This window comes from Periplaneta americana, chromosome 16, assembly GCF_040183065.1.
Source record: "Periplaneta americana isolate PAMFEO1 chromosome 16, P.americana_PAMFEO1_priV1, whole genome shotgun sequence".
Taxonomy (NCBI): Eukaryota; Metazoa; Arthropoda; class Insecta; order Blattodea; family Blattidae; genus Periplaneta; species Periplaneta americana.
Window position 1 is genome coordinate 162020649 of NC_091132.1, and position 22802 is coordinate 162043450.

The window sequence follows — 22802 nt, forward strand, 5'->3', positions numbered from 1 at the left end:
GAAAGTCAATCCTTTTCTTCTTTACTGCAGTTAACACATACAGACAACAGCGCACTAGCGGCCAGAGAAAGAAGCAGAGTTTTAAAGCAAGTAAATGAACGGGGAGAGAGGAGATCCTCCTCTGAATCAGTGCATGGGCGGCAAATAGTGTAGTAGACAGAAACTGACGGGTTGTGCAGAAAACTTGCTACCGCTGCCATCTATCGATGTTGCATTCAACCAGACTATAACACACCTAGGAGGAGGCACAATAAAAACAGTTTTAACGCAAAGCTATGAAAGACACCATATAGACTTTTTTAAAATTATAAATCCAAATATATTATTCATTGCACTTCGTATAGGCTACTATTCATGCTTTGAAACTCTCGAGGATATCTGAAAGTTGAAGTTGGATTTATATAAAACAAAGATGAAGTAGTTCTAAGTTAGTATCGCAGATCTTTTTGGCCCCTGAAATTCACTTCCATTCATTGTCTACTGACAGGGCAACAGCCAAGTTGTCAGTTTTGTACAAATATATTTGAAATTGAAAGTACTCCAAACTGCATTATTTGCAACATAAAAAAATTACTCTGCCACCGGCAGCTTTGAACAGTAATGGTAGTATGATATTACAAGAACCAGCATTCTTCAAAAGCATGTGATACTGAATTTGTAAAACGTACATATGGCAACAGATCATGTGTGTGGGTGCAGTGTTCTCGCTTTCCTGATAGATTATTGCCCATTCCAATTTCCGTAAAACGGTTCCGGTTACGTGTTAGTAGCTAATCTCTACCAACACGTGTGATGCTGTAGCGTGCGCGAAAAATGCTGCGAGATTGTGAATTTTCCTGTAATTGTTAATTTGTGTAATTATTCAACACTGAATGGAAGTGAAAACATATTATTTTTTGGACAATTTAGGAAACTCAGTTTACAAGAACAGATTACTGCTATAGAAAAGGGAAGGTCAATTCTACCTGGTCTTACATACATGCATGTATGCCAATTTGTAGCTTGTTTCATTCAAGAAGGTGTCATTTTATGCTGTTCACTTCTTTCCTCCTCTTAAGAAATATTCAGGAGCCGCCACTGATTAGGACACATGTTTATATACCATTATTTGGTCTTAATGTCTTCGGAATTAAGCTCCTTAAGTGGCGGTAAATCCTCGTGAATCACCCTGTATATACATACACATGTAATGCTTAATACAGGAACATCATTTTATTTTTACTAACATTTTTAATATTAACTTGCCTATACCTCTGGATCAACGGCGTTTGCTACCTCCTTCCACGACTGCAGTTCTTATGATACTGGCGTAATATACAAACAAATCACTTTACTAGGTGTAGGAGGGAAGAAACGTAGTTTATCCATTTACGTAAACTAGGAAATATTGCGCTTTTGAGTTTCATAATTTCCATTAGGTTTTTGTTTAATCAAAATACAGTACAGTATTAACAATGAGTGTTTTTACTCACGAACTGAGCTGTCCATGAGGACGTATTCATTATGCAGTGTATATTATACTGTCTACAGCACATTAGCGTACAATATAGAGAATGCAGTTCAATTTAAAAATAATCATAATGTGATATTTAAACACATTTTTTAAAAATGGTGGACGTTTATTTCGATACAGTCTTCAGTTCTTTTGTGCATATTATCGCACTATTGACTATTGTACCTAATTTCAAGTACCAGTTTCGTCCTTCGTACTAGTAACTCATGTTCAAATAATGCTGTACCTGCTCTATAAAAGAGTACCTTATGTACTGTAAATTCAATCTTCACTTCTGCCCGATCCGAAAAGTTAAAATTACTTAGACATACTATCTACTGTCCGTCCAAGGGGTTTTGTCGTAGGGTCGTAAAAAGGGGGGAAATCACGTGACAGTTAATTACGTAACGAGGCCCTTTCATTTAAATTATTTTATGCCCGACCATGCCGAAATATAGTAATTATACACCCGGTAGTAGCCCTTTAATGCACCTCATTAAAGTACACCTATTCATTAAAGTTCAGGTGTTCAGCCAATGACAAGTCACCTTTGTACCATTATAAAACCGCAAGTATCGATTATTCTCGAATATGCAATCGAAAGACAATTAGCGAAAAGTCACGGAAGCTGGAACTCCAATACTGTCGCAGAAGGTTATGTTCTGTTACTATAATAATTAGCGTTAATTGTAAATAATATTCAAATAAATTCAATTTGTCATCTCGTTTTTCAATTCTAAATCAATTTCCAGGTTACATCAAATCTAATCTTCATCTTATTCTCTACGTTATATCAAGGTCAATGACATTCGGCCTCGGAAAAAATCAATACTTTCGCGTCTGCGCACATCTCACAATTCATGTCAGTTTGCTACTCACTTACATAACCATAATATGAATATTTTAAAATAATTTCAAGTTTGAAATATGATTGAGCATAAAAAGTCGTATGAAACTTGCCTATAATGGTAATTAAGACGCTCGTATGAAAATTATGAAACTCGGTTGCGCTCGTTTCATAAAAAAACATACTTGCGTCTTAAATACTACCATTATAAGCTCGTTGCATAATGTACTATTAAATAGTTGTATAATATTATGTAGACGTTCAATTCCTAACAGAAATTAATGTTTTCAGAAATGAGCTAAGACAGCCCAGCCACTAGCTGGCGATTAAAATATGGTGGGGGAAACCGGGATGCGATGTAGAGAAATGGACGGCAATACCTGTCCGAAAATGATTCAATATTGAAAGCTCTTTCGTCACTGGAAATCGCGAACATATTTTTGGAACGTACTGTTTACTGTGACCATAAGGCTACTATGACTGTATATGCGGTCTTGGATATGTGTGGAGGACGGTTGAACTTCATTAGTAGAAGGGGTGGGAGTGAAGTACATTAAAAAACTCAGGTACAATAAAAATTGAAGTAAAAATAAAATGATGTCCCTGTATATTTTGATCTCACAACGTTGATTATTGTGGAGAGTAATAAATTTTTATATTCATTTCAGGATTGTGAATAATGTTGAGAACATTGTGTCAGAAGAATGCGACGGCATTGATCGTGAAGAAGACAAATTGACTCAGTGTTGTAGCAACAGATCAGACTATTCAAACAACAGCGACATGCATAATTCTATCAAGTGTAATATTTGTAGCGTGGTTTTTGTTACATTGCAATCCCTGAAATATCATTCCTGTATACACACCAAAAAAAACTCATTCAAATGTGATGTCTGTGGAAAGTGTTCTATGAAACTGAGCGCTCTAAAGAGACATGCACTCCTACACACAGACGGGATGCCATTTCATTGCGAAGTATGTGGGGAGAATTTCAGATTGAAATCGGATTTGAGGACACACGCACGGATACACATTGGAGAGAAGCCATTCAAATGTGAGGTGTGTGAAGAATGTTTCTCAGATATTGTAGTTTTAAATAGACACGTACGCATACACACCGACGAAACGCCATTTAAATGCGATTCATGTGGAAAGTGGTTTTCACGATTGGGAAACTTTAAGTTACATTTGCGCGTTCACACAGAAAGCCATTCAAATGCGAATTGTGTTGAAAGTGTTTCTCACAACTTACTTTAATCGACATGTACCCATTCATACCGGGGAAAGGCCATTCAAGTGCGAGATGTGCGATAATTGTTTCTTAGAATCTGCAAATTTAAAGAAACATGTACGCATACACTGGCGAAAGGCCTTTCAAGTGCGAAATTTGTGGAAAGTTTTTCTCTCAATTGACACATTTAAACCGACATTTACGTGTTCACAAAGGCTAAAGGTATTCAAATGATGTGGAAATTGTTTTTGACAAGAGATACATCTCTACAATCACGTTCTTCTGCACACAGGCGAGAGAATTCAGATGCAGGTAATGTTTATCAAATTCTCATTAGTTCAGGATTAATGATCGCCTAGACTGGTGCCAGAATCATTTTGATGTAATGTATCTGGAAATATTTATCGCGGATCATATCAACAGTTACTCGTCTGATGTAAAAGTATAAAAATACGTAAGATCTTTCATACAGGCGAAATGCCTTTGAAATATGAAAATTACGAAATATGTTTCGTGTTTAAGGATAAGCTGAAAATGCATGTGTGTTTATACGTAGGCTAGTCTTAATATATATAGAGCGATCCAAAAATCGCGCACATCTTAATAATACGTTCACATACAATAAGTTGTTTATAGATATTAATTTATTACATTTACTTGCATTAGTTTTCACATGAGTTACATTATTTTTCACAACATATGCTGAAAATGGCAGCCTCGGTCAGTAATGCATGTACGAACTCTTTTTACCATGTTTGCTTTTTTGTGCACACGTATACTGATGTTGTTAATTTCCGGTGTTATGTTCCTCTTTAGTTCCTCCGAAGTGTGCAGCTTTTTTTTATATCCTTTAAGATGAAATCTGAGGACGTCAAATCGGGGGAACGTGGGGACCATAATTCTTGAGAAATATGCTCACCTAAAAACTCGCACAAAAACCGCATGGTTTCTTTAGGTATGTGACATGTAGCACTGTCCTGCTGGAACTAAGAATCGCGGTCATTATTGTTAAGAAGTGCTGAATCACATTCCCTAAAACGGGCGATTAATCTGGTTATGGCCGAATTGTTATACACTGCCATATCCGGATAATTCCTACGAAATTCGTCTACAACACATGCATGATGATGCTATCTAGGAGTAGCCGCTAGCACTTTCCAACTGCACTACTCAGTATAGACACTATAATTTTAATGTGCGCGACTTTTGAATCGCTCTGTATTTGTCTATGTACATTTCTCCTGGAAAATTGTGGATTTTAATACTCAAATACATTGAGAATATGTGAGTTACGGGCCCCAGGATCGTGGCTGCTTATGGGAGAATGCAGGAACCACAACCGCAAAAATGGAGATTGGATCGTCTCTCGTAGTAAACTTAGTATTTTTATTTAGCATTGATAGATTTGCTAGATTTGCTGAAAGGATTAACTGCTGCTCTATTTAAAACTGACAATAATAAGAAATTACCTTCGAATATGATCCCTGTCAGCGGCTATATATTCCTGTTGTGTATAGGAAAGCTCTTGTTAACTTTCGTAAGCGTCTCAGGTGGTAGTTTTAGTAATGTATTTTCTGTTATTTTCTAAAAAAAAAAAAAAAAAATAGCACGTAGTACACGAATGCACAGCCACATTCTGATAAAGCATCGCTGAAACTAAACTCAAGGAGAAGAATGAGTAGAACAGAGGAAAATTCTCTCAGGCACTGGGACTCGAATCCGGGTTTTCAGCTCTACGTGCTGACTCTTTATCCATTAAGTCATACTGGATTCTAGTTCCGATACTGGATTGAATCCTCAGTTCAAGTTCTACCTCTCTGTTCCACTTTAGTGGCTACCCTCATGTACCGTGTCACAGAATATGTGACAGTGGCACATTTTCCAACACTGTACAGTCATTACTAGTAGAGATGGGCTAAACTGTTCTTTTTAAGAAACAGTTTCGACTGTAACTGTTTCATGAACGAATCTGTTCCAAAATAACAGTTTCAAAGAAACAGTTTCATAAGAATATGTTTACAACATCAGTGCCAACTGTTCCAACCTCTCACCTGCTTCGGGAACATGTTTCAAAGCCCTTGTATCGTCTTTAAATCAGCTGTTCAGTTTATTATGACGACGAAAGTCATTTTTCATAGGTTAATGTTAAAGAGTGCAATAAATAACTGCTATCAAAATGAATCGATTTTAGTAAAAATAACGCATATAACCCTAGGAGAATTTAATAATGATGAGATTAGCCGATGATATTTTTCGCGGTATATTAATAATTAACACTATGTTAGGGCACCATGAACATATTCTCCATCAATGGACAGCTAATAATTAGGAGATTTATTAGGGAATTGATTCGCACAATTAAATTTCGCGATCCTAGATAGGCTACTGTTGCACGAAGGCCGTGTGGAACTTGGATAATATTATATCTACTTTCGATTGGAGGTCAGTGATAGCGCTACACGTGGCCTTTGCAGACAGCAAAGAAGAGGAAAACTGTTTAGAAATTGAACTGTTTATCTCTTGGAACGTTGAAGTGGTCACTGGAGCAGTAACTCTCTTTGGAACAGTTGGAACAGGTTATATCATGAAACTTTTTCGTATCGAAACAGTTTCAAATAAACTGTTCCAGCTATTTTTACCCATCTCTAATTACTAGTGACTAAGTGGCCGGGGTCCGACGGAACAAGGCGCAGTCTTGAATCACGAAGTGATTATTTACGCTTATCATATCATAATGTTGCACGGAAATATCATACGTATACTTCGGTACAACATTGTGATATAACAACCAGGAGCTACCTGCTACCTGCACTTGCAGTGCAGTACATAAGCTTGCCGATAGGGTTCTTCTAACACAATGTTGTCACGCATAGCGCGTTTCCGTGACCTTGTGGGCGAGAAGCGCTCGGCTGCATTAAATGAAATACCTGTGTGGAAAATAGTTGAGGTTCTGTCTGTTGATGGAGTGAGGGAGCAGGAATATGCAAACGTAAAAGACAAGGAACATTTTATTCGACGTAATAAACATTTTATTAATATAGAGGGAAGAATTGGATCGGTGTCGAGTAGAGTTCCCGGGTAGCTCAGTTGGTAGAGCGTTGGTACGTTAAACCAAAGGTCCCGGGTTCGATGCCCGGCCCCAGAACAATTTTTCCCTCGAAATTATTCAAATCAACTTTACAGGGAGTTATACCTGAAATCTTGATTTGCATAATACACGTCACTGTTCGTTAACAGAGAACCACAATTTAAGTCACACGGAGTTAGTGTGCACTCGAAGTTGGTGGCTTGACGGTTGTCAGCCCACTTTGAGGTCTGTGGATATAGAAGGAAGAATTGGATCGGTGTTGGGTAGAGTTCCCGGGAAGCTCAGTTGGTAGAGCGTTGGTACGTTAAACCAAAGGTCCCGGGTTCAATTCCCGGCCCCGGAACAATTTTGCAACAGTTTGCAAATGCCTATAGTTTGAAGTTTCAGTAGGTACTTTGTTTCTTACAGGGAACAGCTAAAATGCATGTGTCCCACATCTCCTCTTATTTTCTCCTAATCCAGTAAAGCGAAACAGTGCTTGCAGTACTGTTGTGTCATTCATTTCACTCAGTTCTCTAGTTTTGGTCTTACAGTATAAAGTGCAAGTGAGTTTATCTACTGCTTTTAACTAACTAAAATAGCCCCTGTATATTCAAATCTAACGACAAAAATAAAATCATGGATTGCGATGAACGAAGCTTTCAGTACAGATGGAAATATATTAATATGTCAAGTGTGCAGTAAACAGTCGCCGGGTGCTCTATGAAATCACAACTGGAGAGTCTTACCTATCCTATACCTGCCAGATATTGATATTAAATATTTTCATGATTTTACCTATTTTGGTACATATTCAACTTATTTTTCTTACATAAATATGTACATATTTCACACCTTGATATTACATAAAAATTCGGTCCCTAGTAATAAACATGTTTTTAATTTTTTTTTTTTGTAATGCCATATCAATTGTTAATGTGAACATAAATGAAAATACTGAATGATTTATATAGAACTAACACATTTCTTTCTTTCTTTATTTCGAAACGAAAGATGATAACCACAATTTGTTATACCTCAAATGTAAAGTATCTTTGGGACGTTAGTAACCTCCGCTATACTGGAGAATTTGCTAAAGTAGCTTTGAACCGTGCCATTACGGTTACGACCAAATTTAACTAAACACACAATGTCGCCAACATAAGGACATGACGTTGATCTGCGGCGTCATTAGAAGGAGAATTTTTTTTGCTTTCTACGTCCTTCGTTCTGAAATTACTGAGAGGTAGCACCACTGTTAGCGACAAGATGTATTTCCGTAAATATTATAAGTAGATTACGTGTCTTAGATGAGAGGTTCACTACAGGAACAGTTTTGCTGTGGCGCATGCGCATATCTCATGCAGTGGCAGTGTGACCCTTACTTGAATATATTTCCGTATGTACATTGCACATCAAATCAAGAAGATCCCTTCTTGCTCCGGTTACACGTCTTCCATGTACGAAAGTTAGGTTTGGTTAATTTAGGTTTTTATTAACAAAGTCCACGCATACACAGACAGCCAAGATGATTCTGTCGGTCATGGCCCTTATGATAGTTTTTGTTTCCTAATATTCATAAACAATAATATGTTGAAAGCGGTGAATAATTTCATGGCCGTTAAAAGTTTTCTTCATAAAAGACGAGATATTTTCTCTAGACCACAAATAAAACGGCAACGCGGTCATAATTACGTACTTAACGCTTTAGCGAACATTAACCGGTAATTTACTTTTCTTCATTTTAATGATATTCCCTAAAAGACACCTTTTCCTCCTTTATTTTGGTGTGATAATCTACTTTATGATATTACTATATAATAAAGTAGAAACGCGCACGAAAGTGCAGAAGTTCGTTGGGTGAACTACGGTTCTTTACTATAGTCCCGTCGCTCTAATTTCCGGCAGCCAATCGTGTTGCAGGTCGGCTACATTTAAACGTGTGCGTCTTGTGATTCGCTGAGGAAGACGTTATTCATTTCTTAAGGCTCGATAAATACTTAATATAATCGCCCGCCATTTTGGCTCTTTCGTTGGCGTTAGCTGAAAACACGAAGACGTTATTTGCCGCTCAATTATTTGCTGAATTACAGTGCGTTTGATTTATTATCATAGGAGCTACGACATGATAATGTTTAACGGTGTGGCAAATAGATTCCTCGTATGGTAGCTCGGCAACGGAAGAACAAAAATGGCGAACGATACTACCTACCTAGACTTTATAGAGCCTTCACTTCCTAAGACGTAAGCAAAGAGGGGGAGTCACGCCGGAAATAACAGCGTCGCGACTATACAGGGTGTTTAAAAAATACGGGGTATAATTTCAGGTATGTATTTCCCACATGTAGACAATCAAAATAGTTGATTACAACATGTGTCCGGAAATGCTTTATTTCCGAGTTATGGCCTTCACAACATTGAAATTCACCAGAACGTTTTTCTTTCCGCAGGTCGTTGCTGTCAAAGGAGACATTAAGAGGGCACTCTGACAGTTCATTCCGAGGCGAAGGTTACATTCAGTGTTGTGTAGGCGTTAGACTGTGCGACATGTATTCAAATCAAGAGCTGGCAGAGATACACTTCATGTACGGTAAGGCAGACGGCAATGGTGCGCTGGCTCGTCGTTTGTACCAGGAGAGGTACCCACAGCGACAATGTCCAGATCGGAAGACATTTGTACGTCTCCATTACCGTCTGTGCGAGTATGGAAAATTTAACTCTCCTGGTTTGGGAAGGGGACGACCAAGATCTACAACTCCAGAAGTACAGGAGGAGATTCTGGAGGCTGTGAACATGACTCCTTCTATCAGCACACGAAGGGTAGCGTTGCAAGTCTATGTTCCTCATACGACTGTCTGGAGACTGTTGAAAGAGTATCAATTGTATCCTTATCATTTGCAATGTGTACAGGCCCTGTCACCAGGAGATTACCCTGCACGAGTTAGGTTCTGTCAGTGGTTCTTGCAGCAGTGTGGTGTAAATCCGAACTTTCCTGCCTTAGTATTATTTACAGATGAAGCACAGTTCACACGAGATGGCATAACAAATTTCCACAATCAGCATGTATGGGCGTATGAAAACCCACGTGCAACTGTTCCATCTCATCACCAGGTGCGGTTCTCCCTCAACATGTGGGCCGGTATCATTGGTGATCGATTAGTTGGACCCCATGTACTTGTAAACAGACTTATGGGGCAGGCGTACACAAACTTCCTGGAAAACACCATACCTCATCTTTTAGAAGACACTCCACTGATCAATCGTCAATACATTCACTTCTTGCATGATGGCGCTCCTGCACATTTCAGTCGTACGGCTCGCCGGTACTTGGATCGAAGGTTTCCTGATCGATGGATAGGTAGAGATGGCCCAATTGCTTGGCCTCTACGCTCACCTGATCTGAACCTCTCGATTTCTACTTGTGGGGCCATTTAAACTCATTGGTTTATTCGTCCCCGGTGCCTGATTTGGAATCCCTTTGGAATCGAATTGTGGCATGTTCTGAGGACATACGCAATACTCCTGGAGTTTGGGATCGTGTTCGCAGGTCAATGAGACATCGATGTGAGGTCTGTATTCAAGCAGGAGGTGGACAATTTGAACATCTTCTGTAATGACAACGACCTGCGGAAAGAAAAACGTTCCTGTGAATTTCAATGTTGTGAAGGCCATAACTCGGAAATGAAGCATTTCCGGACACATGTTGTAATGAATTATTTTGATTGTCTACATGTGGGAAATACGTACCTGAAATTATGCCCCGTATTTTTTAAACACTCTGTATATTCGTACTATGGAAGCCACGGACAGCTTGCCGCGTGATTGCGCTTCGTAGTTCCTGGTTAGGTCCCGCCCAACTTCTATTGTTCATGGAGTCTGATGTGTAGAATTCTTCGAATATCTTGGCTCTTTTCTCCTCCCTCGATGTGTTCCGTTCCCTGTGGTGTAGATGGCAGTAGCATCTTGTCTTTTATGTCTTCTACATGTGGGAAATACATACCTGAAATTATGCCCCGTATTTTTTAAACATCCTGTATATTCGTACTGTGGAAGCCACGGACAGCTTGCCACGTGATTGCGCATCGTAGTTCCTGGTTAGGTCCCGCCCAACTTCTATTGTTCATGGAGTCTGATGTGTAGAATTCTTCGAATATATTGGCTCTTTTCTCCTCCCTCGATGTGTTCCGTTCCCTGTGGTGTAGATGGCAGTAGCATCTTGTCTTTTATGTCTTCGATAAAGAAGATTTCTTTAACCAGCTCGTATGCTAATCGTGATTGTGTTGTCTTGGAGACGCCCAATGTTACCTTCAAAAATCTTGTTTTGACCGAGTCTATTGCTTCAAGCTCAGTCATTTTGAGGTGTTCCCATATTAGCTCTATGCCGTATGTTACTATTGGGATTATTTTTGTCCAGAATAGTTCCATGGCTGTTGCTAGGGAAAGCCTTCTTAGATCCACTATAGTGTATATTCCTCTTATAACTGCCGCTGTTATTTCGCGGATATGAATTTTGAAGGATAGTCCGGTTGTCTGCAGGGTGATCCCTAGGTACCGGAAATATTTGACTTTTACGGAGTTCCTCTCCATGTAGGGTTATCTTGTCTTCCGCTGCCATTCTTCCTCCTTTCCTGAAAATCATCACAACAGTTTTGTTTCTGTTGATTTTAAAGTCGTTTTCTGTTGTCCATTCCTCTAACCTGTCTACTGCTGTTTGAAGGTTCTCTCTCTTGCTTGAGCCTAAGACCATGTCGTCGGCGTTTAAGATTATTGTGACGTCTAGTCCGTGTGTTATGTTGTTGATATAAGCTGTGGCAATGTTGAACAGCGTCAGACTCATTGGGTCACCCAGCAGTACGTCATTTGTTTGGGTTATGGGGCTTGATATACATACTCCATCGTTTATTACTATCACGTTTTTGGTCAGTATTTTCTTGATAATTTGCTCCATTTCGTTTTCTTGCCTTGTTATATTCCTTAGCTTTTGCAGTAGCTTCCCTCTATTTACTGAGTCAAAAGCTTTTTCATAATCTATGAAAGTGGACATGTTTTTTCCTTTGGTGATCCTCAAGGTATATTCGATGTTTTCCATTAGGTATTTTGCAGCGTGTAGTGTCCCTTTCCCCCTCCTGAACTCAAATTGTTCGTCGGGTATGTACAGATCTGTTTCTTCTATTAATCTCTGATTTAGTGTGGTGGAGAATGTTTTGTAGATGTTGCTCTCCAGTGCTATTTCCCGGTATGAGTTGGGATCCCCTAGACTTTCTTTGCCTTTATACAGTATTTTAATCGTCGATATCTTCCAGCTTTCTGGTATGTAACCCTTTTCCAGACATTTATTAAATATTTTCGTCCAAAGTCCCACTAGTTTATCTGCTGTTTCTTTTAGGTTTTCACTGCAGATGCCATCTGGTCCTGTGGCTTTCTTGTTCTTTGTGCGTTTTATGGCTTCTTTTACTTTTCTGTCTGTTATTGGTTGGATGGGGGTCACTTCTTCCGTTTGTTTGTTTGGGTATGCTTCCTGTGTTTGATTCTTGTTATTTCCAAGTAGCGGTTTGTAGTCCTGCCGCTCTAACTTTCGATATCTGCTGTGCTGCGAATGGATTTTTTTGCGCTTCTTCCACTTGTTTCTTTGCTTATTCTTTTATATAGTTGTTTTTCTTTTCCTGAAGTATTCTTTTGTACCTTTTTTCTGAGTACATTCGCAACGCTTCTTTCGTACGACTTTGTTTCGCTGTATGTAATTGGTTCAGTGCCTCCTTTCTCCGTTCATAGCACTCTCTGTCGAACCAGGGCTTGGCTATCCTTTCCCTTTGCTTTATTCGGGCTCCTCTTATGTATTCCACTACTGTTCCGAGTGCGTCTTTTATCTCTTCTCTGCTTATTAGATCTATAGCTATTTCCAGTGATGATGTTCTTTGTTGAAGAAAGGTTTGGTTTAACCTTCTGGTTCGCGGGTGCTCGATTTGTTCTGTCTGTTTGATTCTTTGATATTTGAAATACCGTGACCACTGGTAGATGTTTCCTTAGTGGCGATTCATTGCTGTGATATAGAATTTCTTGCTTACAGATTTTTATATTCTTCCCTCTATAGAAGACCAAGTCTATTGTGCTTGCTCCATTTGCCGCCATGTATGTTGTTTTCTTTTTTGTTCACTAAGGTGAAGCCTTCTTCTTGTAGGAGTTCTATTATTATTTTTAATAACATTTATTCTAATAAATTATTACAAAATCTAACAAATATTACATCTTTTGGTCAGTTTTATACTGATGTTAACCCTTTCTTACCTATAGATACCATATGGCAATAATTAACTTTATAGCATTTATATACTTGTGTGTTACATATGAAGGTAAATTTTGCTGGATAACTTCTATTTCAATACATGTTCATCAATATAGTTTTGTTTCAAATGTTGCCACTCCCGTAACTTGGTCACTGAATTGGTCCTAATACAGCTATTTGTTTCAACATGGATTGCTTGTAAATTTAATTTGGGTTAGATAGGGTTAAGCAAACTTCTGCTATTTCACAGTGCAATACTAAACAGAACAGAATTTTGGGACAGTTATAAGTTAAACAAAACATACACATTACATACTTTTTAGATATGAACAAACCCTGTTCTTGCGCTATGGCACTTGCCTAACCTATTACATTACATATTTTATATTTTCGACGACATCTTGTAAAATTACCATAATGCAATTTTGTTATCGCATATATACACACATTAGATAGATGTTCACACATAGGCTTATCATTCTGTTAGAGATCATTTGTAACACAACATAATTAGCCATATAGGCTATGTTTAAGTTGCTCTAACATAACCATATGCGAAACAGAGCTCAATAGACATACAAATGCCCTAATTATTCAATCACAAATACACTGAAGAAAGAATGCAGAAACAACATAAAACAAACACTTGAGACCGATCATAACCTTGTACTTTGAATATACTTGTTTTAAAGGTGCAAGGATTTTAGTTCCTGTAAATCCTGTGTGTTCATGGCGTTGCAGTTTTGCTCAAATTTTTGGCGTTCTGTTGTGAGTATTTTCAAAAACTCCTCCATTGTATGTGATGATGCCGTCAGTTGGTAATGCAAAAATCCTGCAGCAAGCCAAACCTTGAAAAAAACTGCGTTTTCAGTTGGAAGGTCTACCAATAAAAGAGTTTGATGCTTATCATTTAATTGTGACGTAGGCCATATCTGCTGCGATAGGTGTTTTGCTCCGTCCCACGTCGTTTTTGCAGTTCCACAATTATTCGGTGTTTCAGCATGTCTAAGAAACCACATGTTTTACATGCAGGCAAGTCTGTCAAATGGTGTCTGTGTTTTATTTCCTCCGTCGGTATAATGTGATTGATGTAACAATAAACAGTTATACATTTTGATTACACATCTTATAACACTGTATCACTTCGAAATATGTATTATATGACTTTCTTGTGTTAAATTCTATCGTACCTCGTTTACATGTTTCGACCTTTTATGGGTCATCCTCAGAACTGGTCGTTGTTGGTCTTGGCGCCTCTTGTTTTGTTTCCTGTGAGGGTGTGTTCGTGTGATGTAATGTAGAATCAAAGAGTGTGTGTATTCTGAAATTGAATTGTGTGTTGAGAATTTCATTGGGGTGTGTTTTTGTGTGTCTGTATATTTCATATTGTACTAGTCTGTTTAATTTCTGGCTTTTTGGTTGGATGTGTAGTATTTCATGTCTGTGTTGATGTCTCTGTAGGTGTGGTTAGCATTTATGATGTGTTCTGCATATGTGGAGGTGTTTTGTAATTTTGTTATGGCTGTGATGTGTTCTTTGTAAAGTGTTTGAAATAATCTGCTTGTCTGTCCTATGTAGAAGTTGTTGCAGGTGTTGCATTTGAGTTTGTATACGCCTGTGTGGTTGTATTTGTTTGTGTGTTGAGATGTTTTTGTAGAGTGTTATTTGTTCTGTATGCGATGTTGTAATTTAATTTCTTGAATGAGGTTGCAAACTGTTGTCTGCCATGCAGTAGGAATATTGGCCAGATGTATGTTGTGCCAAATTTTGTGCCAGCGTTGATTAGGAAATTGTTCTGTAATACGTGGGAACTGAAAATTGTTCTGCATGATGTGTTTATAAATTAATTTGGTTTGTTGTTTCGTGTCCGATGTGATGAGTTCTGGAGAATATGAGTCTATTAGCTGCCATAAACTTTGTATAGACTTCGGTAGCGGGGATTTTCTGCTACACAGTAGTGGAATTTGTCGTTCTCATAAGTCGTTGTCCATTGGATCACTTTCTTCTCGCTGTCCTCTTAGAATCTTCCGAGTTATGAGAGCTTAGAATTTTTCCTTCGCTGCTATCAATATTGCAATCCTCCTTTCCCTTTCGGCAAACACAACTGTGTTTTCTTTAGTTTGTACAGGTACCCTTTCCAAATATATAGGAGCTGACTGCACGTTCAAGGACTGTAGCGTATTTACCTGGAAGTGGAAGAATCTGTGCTAGGTACCACAATTTGGACAAACAGAACACAGTAACATGCCATACTTTTTCAAAAAGATTTAGATTTCTGTATATCTGTTGGAACAGTGTAGCTCTTGTGAGAGCAGTAGTCTTTGTCCAGTTGATTTCGATCATTTCATCGAAAGAACCACAAACTGTCATTCCTAATATCTTCGCTTGTTATACTGTAATATCATTAAATGTGTGTTTGTCAGGCCAGCCACCCAGGGGTAACAAGAAGGACTTCCGTGCGTTTATTTGTGCACCAGAAGCTGCACTGTATATTTCTAAAATACGAGACATTGTCACACATTCTTCTACGTCACGAAGGAGAAAGACCATATCTTCTCGTACACTCTGCAAGTGAACAACGGGCACATTGTTCGTACTTCCGAATTTAAGTTCCGATGTGCCATTCGAATAAGGGGTTCCACACTAAGCGCAAACAGGAACATAGGCAGAACAGGAACACGGACGATTGGATGGGGATTCGTTTCGTAAAAAAGCCATTAACTTGGACTCGGAAATGTGCAGTACTATAGATGTTTTTCATACTGTGAATAATTTTGTCTGGTATGCAGAAACATTTCATGTATGTTGCAGGTATTGGTGATTAACCCGATCAAAAGCGTTATTAAAGTCCACTGAGACCAATGCTCCCTTATCGTCATGAAGTTTTTCAAAATGCAGCACCGTGTCGCGAATTGTGGAAAGGTTATGTATAATGGATTTTTCTGGAACACTGCATGTCTGACCAATTTCAAATATTACCCGAAGGGCCGGTTTCAATCTATTAGCTAGTACCTTCATGAACTGCTTGTAATCAGTGTTGAGTAAAATAATGGGGCGATACTCCGACATTGTAGTTGGGTTAGTCGTTTTCGAAATTAGAGTCACTACATCATCACTGAAACCATCTTTAACTGAACCATTCTCTAAAATATAATTCATCAGCTCTAACAAATATTCCTTAATCAAGCGCCAATGGGTCTAGTACGATTGATAAGATAATCCATCAGGACCAGGAGTAGTATTCTTGGGTGCGCCTTCTAATGCTGAACGAATTTCTTCTTCTGTTATTGCTGACTGGAGATTCTATTGTTGTTGTACTTAGATGTCTACTAACACTTGTCAATATGTTTGCTGTTGCCTTCTGTGATGTTGGAGATGCAGCATAAAGTGAAGTCAAAAAATCTTTAGTTTCTTTGATACAATGTTTTGAAGTGTTCACAATATTCCCTTCGGCAGTGTGGAACTGACCTATATATTTGATTCTACACTTTCGTTTTTATTTTTTTATTTTATTGGGTTATTTTACGACGCTGTATCAACATCTAGGTTATTTAGCGTCTGAATGATATGAAGGTGATAATGCCGGTGAAATGAGTCCGGGGTCCAGCACCGAAAGTTACCCAGCATTTGCTCGTATTGGGTTGAGGGAAAACCCCGGAAAAAACCTCAACCAGGTAACTTGCCCCGACCAGGATTCGAACCCGGGCCACCTGGTTTCGCAGCCAGACGCGCTGACCGTTACTCCACAGGTGTGGACTCTTTCGTTTTTCCTTTACCAGATGGTAAAGCGCACAGCATTCTTCTTCATGTGCTGTCGGTACATGTGCCCTAACCATCACACCATTCATAACATGTTTGTATATCTCACAGATTTTCAGCTTACTTTCAACGATGTCTGCCCATTTATTTCCCTCTGTTTTTTGTGCCTCATAAAGTTCAGCTAACATCTGGTAATAAAAATTCAATGTTGCTCTGATTTCTTGTGCTCGCTGAATCCCTACAGACTGATAAAAGAATTTGACACCAGGCTTCACTATTTTCATCCATTTTTCCATTATATTGAATTTTGAATTTCTGACCCTTCTGTTTAAAGTTCCGAAATGTTGAAAAAATTGGTCTCTGTACTCCGGTTTAAACAATAAATAGTCATTAAGTTTCCAATAAATTGTGCAATAGAGGGGGAGTTGTATATCTGTCTGCATGGAAATAGAGACACAATCATGGTCCGAAAAAGGTGTCGGTATCACTTGTATTCTGTATACATCTGTTGAATGCTGTAGCGTGATATAAAGTCGATCTAATCTGGATGATACATTCTGTCGACGGAAAGTATACTTTGCATCATTACTATGAAAGAGTTCCCAGGTATCCGTTAACTGTAGTTCTCTTGTTAAATTGTCTAATGCTGGCGATGGATTATATTTGCCTGTCTGGTCTCTTGCGTGTAATACACAATTCCAATCTCCACCTATAAGTAATCGATTGTATCGGTGACGCAGGTAGAACAGAATTTCTTTACTAATAAAATTTTCTCTTTCCTGACGATAGTTGGTTCCCGAAGGCAGATAAACGTTTATAAATTGTACATTATTAAGACTCATGGATATAACTCTGCCACTAGGATGTATTTGCACTTGCTCCACATCCCTTCATAATTGATGGCACACTTGTGGTTTGCCTTCCAAGTCTGATAAGAAGGAGAGTTCTTATCTTTCTTCCTATGCATCCTGCAAGACATGCAGTCTTTTGTCATAACTTCTACGTCCAGAACTTTACCTGTTTTTGACAGATACAGCTGTCACGACACCCACAAGAGAAGAAAATCCTCTTCTTTGCCGACTGCCATCGACTGCTACAGCACATTCGTTCCTCCCTGTTGCACTTATCAATGATGCTGCTGCATCATTCATTGTGTCTGTAGCTAGCACCTTTATGACTGCATTTATTTCTTTTATATGACGTTGGTAGGCACTTTTATTTGGAATACTTGGCAGTCCTAACAAATAACATAATTTATTTATTTCACTGTGTCCAATGCCAGCAGCCCTAGAAGCATATGCCACTCTTCTATTTATTTCAAAATATTTTGAAACTTTCTTGCTGCTATACATTTCATCACTTTCATATTCACAAGAAGAACAAATTAGTTTCATACAAACAGGTAGGCCATTTCTTTTATGTCCCAAAAAACACACTGACACTGTGCCCACTGTTTGGCATTCTGGACATGCTAAAAATGAAATTAATTGCACCAAGCATCCAAAATCAAACAGTAAAAAGCCAAAGTTTGTTTTATCACTAACAGGAGATGGTGGTGTTGGAGTTTTACTGGCAGTGGGAGCACTTTCATTCGTTTTCTTCTTGCCATAAAATTTTCTGGGTGTCTTTCTGGCTCTATTTCTTGTATTAGCCATTATAATAATATAATCGAAACTAAAACAATAACACCAAACTAATACTACAAACAACAAACAAAACTAATATTCATATATACATATAATAAAACAGCTGGACTACTAAAATAGGCCTAATATGGAACCAGTTGGAGCAGGCAGACTTTTTCTCAGATCTATTCAGCTCAGAGGCTTGACTTATAGTGAATATCTTGGAGATGGGGACTCCAAGAGTTTCAAAACGGTTTGTGATTTGGACCCATATGATGGGATAAAGATTGAAAAATTGGAATGTGTTGGGCACTACCAGAAGAGGATAAGAAAAACACTGCGTCAGCTGGTGACATGTCAAAAACTTGGTGGAAAAGGAAAGCTAATCCAGGCTCTCATTGATAAACTACAAAATTACTTCGGTATTACCTTGAGATCCAGCTCTGGTAGTGTCGAACAGATGTATAAGGCAATCTGGGCTTCCCTATTTCATGTCGCTGCGAATGACAAGCAGCCATTACATGCAAAGTGTCCTCTGGGTGAGGACAGCTGGTGCTCATATCAGGTAGCAAAAGCCAAGGGTGTACCTTATAAGCACAAGGGACCTGGAATACCAATAGAAATTCTAAGAAAAATCAAGCCTGCATATGAACGACTCACTGATAAGAAAATGTTACAGAAGTGTTTACATGGTAAAACACAGAACATCAATGAGTCGTTCAATGGAATGATATGGAGGAGATGCCCCAAGGAGACATATTCTGGAAGATACACAGTGGAACTTGCAGTAATGGATGCTGTCTGCCATTTCAACAAAGGCCCTGAAGTTGAATTGGACATCTACAGGAAGATGGGGATTGAACCTGGGACCAATATGATGACTGGTGTTGCTTCCGCTCGGCAAAACAAGGACTTTTCTGCCAAAAAACATTCCACACCTGATCAGAAGACCAGAAGAAGGTACTTGAGGGGCAGGAAGAAAATGAAACTGGAGACACAAACTGCTACAGAGGGTGTTACCTATGATCCTGGAGCATTTTAACAACTTCCATTTTCTTTCTTCATTTTCCGTAAGTACAGTTTTTTAATCGAAGGTCTCAGGGGAAACATCATATCTCCACTCATAATACAGATATAGTTATGATTCTGGTGTCATTTTAAAGCTTAGAGTGTTTTCTAGTGCCTGAATTAAAAATTATGTATGTGCATTGGGTCGGAATTTTATTATGATTTTTTTTCAAAAAGTCTGCAAACTTTCTTTTCGCACTGCATGAGAAAATTTAAGATAATTATTTAATTATCAAACCTAGAATATTTTAAGTTAATTCAGGCAAAAGACAATTTATTTACCTACAGAATAGTAAAAAAATCTTTCAAATTGGATGATTAGAAGTGGAGATATCATGTTTTTAGTTTTTCATGAATTTATAAACAAAAAAATTGTTTATAAACAAACATAAGTTTGAAAATATTTTTCTCACGCGAAACCCTGTTTTAAATCATGCCCTTTACCATTTAAAAATATCTTACCACATTATTTTGCAATTTTGTAAATTTTTTTTTACAAGGTGTACATATACCTTAAAGGTCCTTTCTGAGTCGATTTTGCTTCAGCACCGTCTTTCTTGTTTCTGTCTTTGAGTAACTGTTGTTGTGTTTCCTTTGTATACATTAATATTTAAAGTAGCGTATTTGTGTACTATTACCATCGCATGGAAAATCCAGAAAGCTGGAACCATAAACAAACAAGATCGCTGACGTACATACATCCTACACATTTAACATGTCCAAGTCTGTATACCTCAACAGTGGCAGTAATGTTTGTATGTCCTTTCTGAGTCCATTTTGCTTCAATACCCTCTTTCCTGTTGCTCTCTTTGAGTAACTGTTGTTTATGTTTCCCTTGTATACAATTGACATTTAAAGTGGCATATTTGCGTAGTATTACCATCGAATGGAAAATCCAGAAAGCTGTAAACATAAGCAACAATACCGGACGTACATACGTCCTACACATCTAACATGTCCAAGTTAGTAATACCCTTGACAGTGGTGGCAATGTTTATTTTCCTTCCTGAGTCCATTTTGCTTCAACACCCTCTTTTTTTGTTGCTCTCTTTTGACTGACTGTTTGTGTTTCCCATGTATACAATTGATATTTAAAGTAGCGTATTTGCGTAATATTATCATAGAATGAAAAGTCCAGAAAGCTGTAAACATAAACAAGACCGCGGACATACATACATCCTACACATCTAACATGTCCAAGTCAGTATTACCCTCAACAGTGGTGGTAGTGTTTATATTCCCCTTCTGAGTCGATTTCCCTTCAGCACCCTCTTTCTTGTTGCTCTCTTTGGAACGTCCATATATAAGCATATGGATGTGGTCTTGTTGGACTATTCTTCGTTTTACTACTCTGATTTACATGTGGCGAGTTTTTATCTGTGGTTGCATTACTGGGCCCCGCGTCCGACTTCGCAAACGTGGGTCCCTGGAATTTTCCTGTTGTGTTGTGGGTTTTAGTTTTTTGATGGAGTTTCCATTGGTTCTTTTAATTGTAAAGTACAGCTTATCTCGAGTGATGCATCTCCGAACTGCGAGGGTGACTTCGATTCTGGCAGGATGACTGTTGTTTCCATTAACTCCAGAGCTGCATTTCGTCCATCTGTGTTGACCTCTCTGCTGTTGTATCCTCTGTCCAGTCTGTTGTCTCCAATGTAGGCTGCTCCGTCCTGTTGGTCACTACATTTGTGACCTCTGCTGTCTCGGAAGAAGTATCTGTGTCGTCCTCCACCGGTACGTCTCGCTCCACGGGCCGTATCACCATTCGCTCTTCTTTTGTGTAGATGGTCCTTGTGAAGATTTCCCCATAACATTGCCACTCAATAACATTTTCCGTGACTGAACACTAACTGGTAAGGTTGTTTTCCTTCGTGGGTAGTCTTCTTTTTTGTGATCATGCACATGGCATACAAAACATAAAATTGGTTGACCAATGTATGTGACAGATAGCCCGCTATCGGTACTGAGCCTGGAATATTTTGTTTCACATCCATCTTTAAAGTACGGGTACAGTTATTAACAGGAAATGGGAATGCTGTGCTCCATTGTTCGTTTCTCACTGAATAACACCATATCTAGTCAAAGCTGTCGTTACCATCGAGTTCGGCACCTCGGGAGGAAGGTTAAATACTCTAACTGTTAAAGCAGGAGAATCAGCTTTACTAATTTTAATTGTTTGTTCACCGTTGTCGTATTTAAACTTTTTTTTCACCGTCATGTTTTTGCACTATTTTCTCATACACTGTTGCCGAAATCACTTTTAAACCTATAGACAACGATTTTTCTTGCATGTTCAACTGCAACATGTCTATTTGATCTGTGTTTATGTTCAGAGTTTGTTGTATTCACACGTGCACGTGTAACTCCATCGCCACAAGGTGCGGGGCACTTGCTTCAAATTGCACTTTTATTGTGTTGACATGACGTATAGTAACCATGTTCTGTTCAAATTGTTCGTTGCATTGTCTTTATATCACTCGAAAACGAAACACTTACAAAATAAATATATGAACGCAAAAAGCCCTATATATGTAAGAAATTATACACTGGTTATGCTATGTTGTTTATTACGCAACCAAACGACTCGGCACTGTACTCAGCAACGCTTGCGCACACCATACAACCTTACTCTGCCATGGTCAAAGCGACACTGTTATTAGCGATGTTCTGTTGTTGGGTTTGTCCAGTCTGCAGTTTAGGTCTCCCGCTATAATTACATTTTCTTCCTTTTTTATCATAGATATGGCTTTTGCCACGTGCTTTATGGCATCTTCCATTTCTTTTGTTGGATTTATGTACATTCCTATTATCGTAACTCTATCCGTCTTAATTATGTCATGTTTTTTTCTTTGTATTTCTCTAGAATTTTGCCTATGTTATCTTTGTACATACAGGTTACCCCTCCTTCTGGTCTTCCTTTTTCTTTTTGATATGCTACTGCGTGTAGGCTGTAGAAGTTTTGTATACTTATTTGTTCGGTTATGAATATTTCTGTTGTGATTCCTAGATCGAATTCTTTCCAGAACACTTTTTGTGTTGCGCTTAAAATGGTCTTAACCCAGATAAGCCCAAAATTTTTTTTTGTAATAAAAATACAGTTTAGATACATAAAACTGATCAATGGAATCTACCAATGGCCTTCATAAAGAATTTTCCAATATTAGGTGTAGGGCATTGTCAGGAAATGGTGTCCTATAAAAAGGACGGTGGGATAAAGGGGTGTGATTACTATTTAAAATTTTTGGACTCGTTTAATGTGAATAATATTGGTATTTTCACTGAAAAACTGAACAATATTTAGTTTATTGACACAAATAAATACATGTGATTGCAGAAAACATGAAACACATTATTTTTTCTTGTAAAACTATACAAGTAGACTGAAGTTTTAAATGGGGAATTACATTTTGCTGTGATATTTTGCAAAACACTT

The 22802-nt window shown here is 38.3% G+C and overlaps 1 protein-coding gene across 4 annotated transcripts in view; it reads left to right on the plus strand.

Annotated features, from left to right (window-relative positions):
- The window catches only part of LOC138691683 (zinc finger protein 436-like), a 111937-nt gene that overhangs the window by 18142 nt on the left and 70993 nt on the right, over positions 1 to 22802 (plus strand). For all 4 annotated transcript variants that reach the window (XR_011329939.1, XR_011329940.1, XM_069813920.1 and 1 more), the window contains exon 5: positions 3008 to 3882. Coding sequence is in view for 1 of the 4 variants with exons in the window: in XM_069813922.1 (XP_069670023.1) it covers positions 3877 to 3882 (6 nt within the window). In the remaining 3 variants the exon portion in view is untranslated. The remainder of the gene's footprint in view (positions 1 to 3007; positions 3883 to 22802) is intronic.